The sequence below is a fragment of the Macadamia integrifolia genome, unplaced genomic scaffold (genome assembly GCF_013358625.1).
Source record: "Macadamia integrifolia cultivar HAES 741 unplaced genomic scaffold, SCU_Mint_v3 scaffold2977, whole genome shotgun sequence".
NCBI lineage: Eukaryota > Viridiplantae > Streptophyta > Magnoliopsida > Proteales > Proteaceae > Macadamia > Macadamia integrifolia.
Genome location: NW_024869105.1, coordinates 31,213 through 36,440, shown reverse-complemented (window position 1 = coordinate 36,440; position 5,228 = coordinate 31,213). Strand labels below are relative to the sequence as shown.

General features: G+C 39.6%; 1 protein-coding gene across 1 annotated transcript; it reads left to right on the top strand.

Annotated features, from left to right (window-relative positions):
- The first annotated feature begins 286 nt into the window (after positions 1-286).
- LOC122067565 (B3 domain-containing protein Os07g0563300-like) lies at positions 287-1,940 on the top strand. The gene is made up of 2 exons (XM_042631397.1): positions 287-445; positions 658-1,940. Exon 2 carries the CDS (start codon positions 924-926, stop codon positions 1,446-1,448), a length of 525 nt encoding a protein of 174 aa, XP_042487331.1. The 5' UTR covers positions 287-445; positions 658-923; the 3' UTR covers positions 1,449-1,940.
- Positions 1,941-5,228: the final 3,288 nt, after the last annotated feature.

Below are 5,228 nucleotides of genomic sequence, written 5' to 3'. Positions count from 1 at the left end.
CGCTTGAACAAACAAATACGTTCTGCTCTATATTCTGTTATTTCCATTTCATTTGATTTCATTGAATTCATTCGATGAAGAAAAAAATTATTACAATTGATAATATTAGATGAGTCTTACATTATCTTATGAACCCTCAATTGAAACATTGAAACTGTTGGATAGCAGCAAAAAGTCTGGATCACCTCATTTCCCCACTCTAATATGGGTGATAGTCTTTCTGGCAGACGACGTTTCACTTTCCTTTTTATCAATGTTCATTGTGACAGATCTTGCCACAGTTTGATCTGGTTGATATTTCATATCTAGTTCAGTGTCCTAAACAGGATCTTGAGGAGGCATTTTATTGACATTTCTGCTCTTCATGTAAGCAGATCTACATGTTCATCACCGCAAGAATTAACTACAGAACAGCTTGAAGATCTGTTGTCCTCTAAGAGCACTGGTATGAACAACTTAAAATATGATTGTGATGACGTTTTTAAAATATGACTTGTGGAGCATGGATGCTCTTGGGGGTACCATTAGGGGTTATTGTAGTTGTATTGTTACTGTACTATTGGTAATGTGTCGTGTTATACTGTATGCCCTGATTCTCAAATTCTCGAAGTATCAGAAAATGGAATGTGAAAATTTGTTGTGGTTGTGACTGGGCAGCTGCTCCCAAGAAAACCAAGGCTACCAAACAGGTGACCGAGGCTGTTGAAGCTTCAGAGGGGCTCGACACACTTGCAAACCTTGCCATTCTGGGAGAGGGGGAGGCCCTCCTTTCATCGTCCCAAGCTACCACAAAGCACCCTCGCCATCGGCCTGGCTGTTCATGCATTGTCTGCATCCAGCCTCCGAGTGGGAAAGGCCCGAAGCACAAGCAGACTTGCACATGTAATGTGTGCCTCACTGTAAGGAGGCGTTTCCGCACACTCATGCTGCGGCGTGAGAAACGACAATCAGAGAAGGAAGCAGAAACTGCACGTAAGAAAGAGCAGCAGCTCCACCAGTCTCCGAAGGCAGAACCGGAGGATGATGATCCACTACTGAGTAGTAACACAAGTAACAGCAGTTCAAACCCAAAACAACCGCTGGTGAATGAGACTGTTGATGATGAGAACCTCAACAGTAAAAAGCCCTCCTCTTCACCTCTTAAAGGCCAGATTGACCTAAACATCCAGCCAGAGAGGGAGGATGAGCCATCACCAACATCAGATTCATGTGGCATGAGGTTGATCAGAGATGCCACTGAGAGGTATCTCAGGGGACAGAGACAGTCAAGTTCTGGCAGTGACGGAGATCCAATCACTGATCAAATAGAACCCGGCAGAGGTGGAGTGGTGGAGGAGAGGCTTGATGGTGTTCCTTGTGGTAGTGTTAATCTTGATGGTGACATGGAGCATCCAGTCACTTTATCTATGCCCATGTCAACATCAACATCAACATCAGCAACGGGCTAGATCCTTAAGCACTGACATGTGCCATGTAACATTTCAGCGGTTGGGGACAGCTTTGTTGATCACATTCACATCGTACGCCAACAAACTCTGCCTTGACCACAAAAGCAAATAGCATTACCTTGTACATAAAAGAAAAGAGGTAAGAGTTAGATAACATGGTCAACACAAATCGATGTGTTGTGATTCTCTTGTTCTTGGATTGCAAAGAGTGTAGGCATTGGGGATAGAGTAGCTCTCTTTTTCTTTCAAGTGTGCTTTTCTCACTGCGCTCAGGACAAATTTGCAGATCTCTTGGTGCCTATCCTTTTTGTTGTAGTTATTTTTAGGTTAGGGTTTGGGGGGAGACGATTTGAAGGTCTTAGTACTTTCAACATTTCTGGTATGTTCTCTACTTGGTGGTGGTTGCGTTGTGTAACTTGATCAGCTTTCATCTCCTGTGCCACTGGGGCTCATTGGGTTTATCAGTGATTATCATAATATAGATTTTTTTAAGACCTCTTTTCTTGGATCAGAGAATATACTAAATTTTCGGTGTGATGTGCGCAGGATTCTTCAATGTTTTAAAAGGACCGATGAACCATCACTATCTTTCAGCGTTTAAGTAGGCCTTTTTCGTAAATGAGCTATATAGTCCGAGTTATGATCAGCTAGCTGTTGCTTCTTTGGTCTATGATCAGCTAGGGCGTAGAAAGGCTTGCCTTGTTCTAACGCGTGCTTTACCAATTAGCCAAAGTGGTTAAAGACTGGTTAATGACAGCCGATCCGTTCAATAATGTCTTGGTTTTGGTTTTTGAGGACCAATTACGTAATTGCTCAATTTCGATTTGTGTCGTGGATGTGTAGGATGAATTAGGACTCCACCAAAAGCCTGTAGACACCTCATTCCGTCACTCAGAGAGGAGGCAAGGCAATGATGAAATCGATTTTATTTCAAGGTGTTTCGAAATGTTTGGGACCAACAAGTGATAGTTTTGGAGGTTCTCAATTCCTTTTAAGTAGTGTTCCAATTTCTAATATGGTTAAGATTGGCCAAGTCAGTAAGTGAATTGACTGGGGCCAACAATGGATGAGCAGTGGCTGGCGCCGGCCAACACCCATAAAGTGCTTGTAGATGGCCCTTTGTTGCCGACTTTTGGGTTTTCCCATATTTGTAAAATCCAAGTTCTGGTTTGCAATGGCCCTCTCATGCCTTTACTGACCTAAATACTCGTCTAAATTACTTCTAAAGATCCTAGAGGACGTGTTAGAGGCTATCATTAGTGTTGGAATTTATCACATCCTTGACCTAAATACTTCTAAAGACCCTAGAGGACATCGTAGAGATTGTCATAAGTGTTGAATTTATCACATCCTTGCCCCAAAGTTGCTTGATGGAGTTTACCTCCATTCCTAGCCAATAACCATTCAATCCCCTTGAGTCCAAGAGATCCCTAAATTTTGATGAGGACCACTTGCCTCGGACATGACAAACACCCTAGGTCATAAATAAGAGGTGCCTCACACGTCTTTGAGGATCCTAGAATATCAACAATCTCCATGCACTATCTCAAAGAGTGTGCAAGACATTGACAACCTTGAGAAAAACCTAAGGATAAGTCTCTTTCAAACTATTTTGAAAATCCTTTTTAGCATGACATGATTACTTTTCGAAATAGAACATGCAAAGTCAAAAAGAAGTTACAAGTTTCAAATACACTTAAAGAGGTGTTATTTTGATGGTACCATCATGTATAGTCATGAAGGGTTCAACGATAAATTTCACTATTTGTTTTATATCTTGCCATTTAGGTAAATTTGGATTAGTCTAAAATTTTACATATTGTAATGTCTCTCATTTAAAATTTTTAATATGTTGTCGACTTGTATGTTTTAGGAGAGGGGCGGACACCGGTTGTAATATCCTGTGTTTATGATATATTAATTTTGGATTATGGCTATATATATATATATACATACACACACACATATTAAGTTTTGAACCGATTCCCATGCTCGAAGGGGATGTGAGTGTATGGGAGAGAGTAAGCATAGAATTTTAGCAAATACTGTTATTTAGTAATTTAAGGTGTGCATATGAAGTCATAAATAGTTAATAATTAAGAAATGTGTTGGAATTTACAATGGGAAGTATTACATGGAATTAAATTAAGTTGGAATTAATAACAATACACTATATGACCAAGGCAAGAGAGCCCTATTCACTTGCGTGTCCATTGCGCCAATGTGCAAGTCAATGGTCTTTTCGCGCTCGCCTGTGTTTGGGCGTAGAGACATGCAAGTGGGCAGGGTTTTTTATTGTCCATATGATTAATACATAGATGATGATATTTGATATTAGATTGACCAAATTGTTAATACTATTTATGGATTCTTATATATGTTAATTAATTATTAGAAAGGTGGGAATCATGGTTAAATTATAATGGATTATAATATGGGGCTAAGTGGGTGAATCGATTTGGTTCCTTTCGATTCTACCCTAATGGACCATAGACTATATGTCAATATTATGAGCATGGCTGAAATGTATTTAAAAGTGATTCAAGGGCTTTTAATAAGAGAAGCTATTGAAAATTGTAGTCTTTGTTGTGGTGCTGACACCTAGCATAGTATATATATATATATATATATATGAGAAAATTCATCTACAAACAACAATAAACTTAGCATTATCCCAATTTAGCGGTGTCGATTATAGGGATCAATTTCCGGGGGGGGGGGGGGGAAGAAACCTAGAAGCTAATTGCTTAGTATTTACAGCATAAGCAGCAAGACCATCGGCAATAGAGTTGCTTCCTCTATGAGTATGAAGGAAAGAAAAATGATCAAAAAAGGAATGAGAGCTTAAGACAATCTATGATTGGCCTTATGCTCCAAGGGATGAAGTCTGTTTTTCTTTGCAAAATCTCAATGATAAGGTGGTTATCTCCCTCCACAATAGTATTGCGGTAGCCCCTTGACATAGCAACACATGAATAGAGCAAGATGAGCAACATATGCTTCAGCCACAAAGAATATGTATATCTCAAATAAACAGAAAATGCCAAAATAAACACCCCCATAGAGTTTTTGAAGACTCCACCCTAGTTGACTTGGAGCACCATGAGCAACATCATCAATATTAATTTTCACCATATCTCCATTAGGTGGAAACCTAGCATAGGGTTCCTATGTTTTAGAGTAAGTATGAGGTAGTTAAGGATTTTAATAAGGGAAGGTAGTAGAGAGGTATCTTTGATGTGGAGTTGACACCTAACATAGGATCACCATGTGTTGATTTGAGTAAGCATGATGTGGCTAAAGAATATGAGGTGATCTGGACTGCCCAGAACTTTGCCTTAAACCATGGCACATAATGTTTGGCTAGAGCATGAGGTGGTAATGTTGGGTTATTGTATTACAATTTCTTACAAAAATAAAACAAATTGCAATACAAAGCTTTTGCGGTAGAAACTACTATGATGTTGTAGTATTGATCCTTGGCTGAAATGAGACGAGGAAAAGCTTGAAATAGATATTGAATTACCACCACAGCAACTGAAGAAGCTTCGGACAGAATTGAGGTTGAGTCATACTTGTAGTGCTGCCTTTAAGGTAATTGATGCCTTTTGGCAGCAACTGCCAAGAGTTGTTCTGCACCTCTACCTCGAAGATAAAACAACATTCCACTAGAAGTCGAGATAGTTCTTCTAGTCCCTTCTAGGAGTAAAAAGCTACAACACAGCAGCCCCCTCTAACCTTACACAAGACTTAGAGAAAATAGAAGAAAGAGAAAGACTT

Excerpts from the sequence above, each read along its gene's own strand:
- LOC122067565 (XM_042631397.1), top strand. The coding sequence starts at position 924 with ATGCTGCGGCGTGAGAAACGACAATCAGAGAAGGAAGCAGAAACTGCA.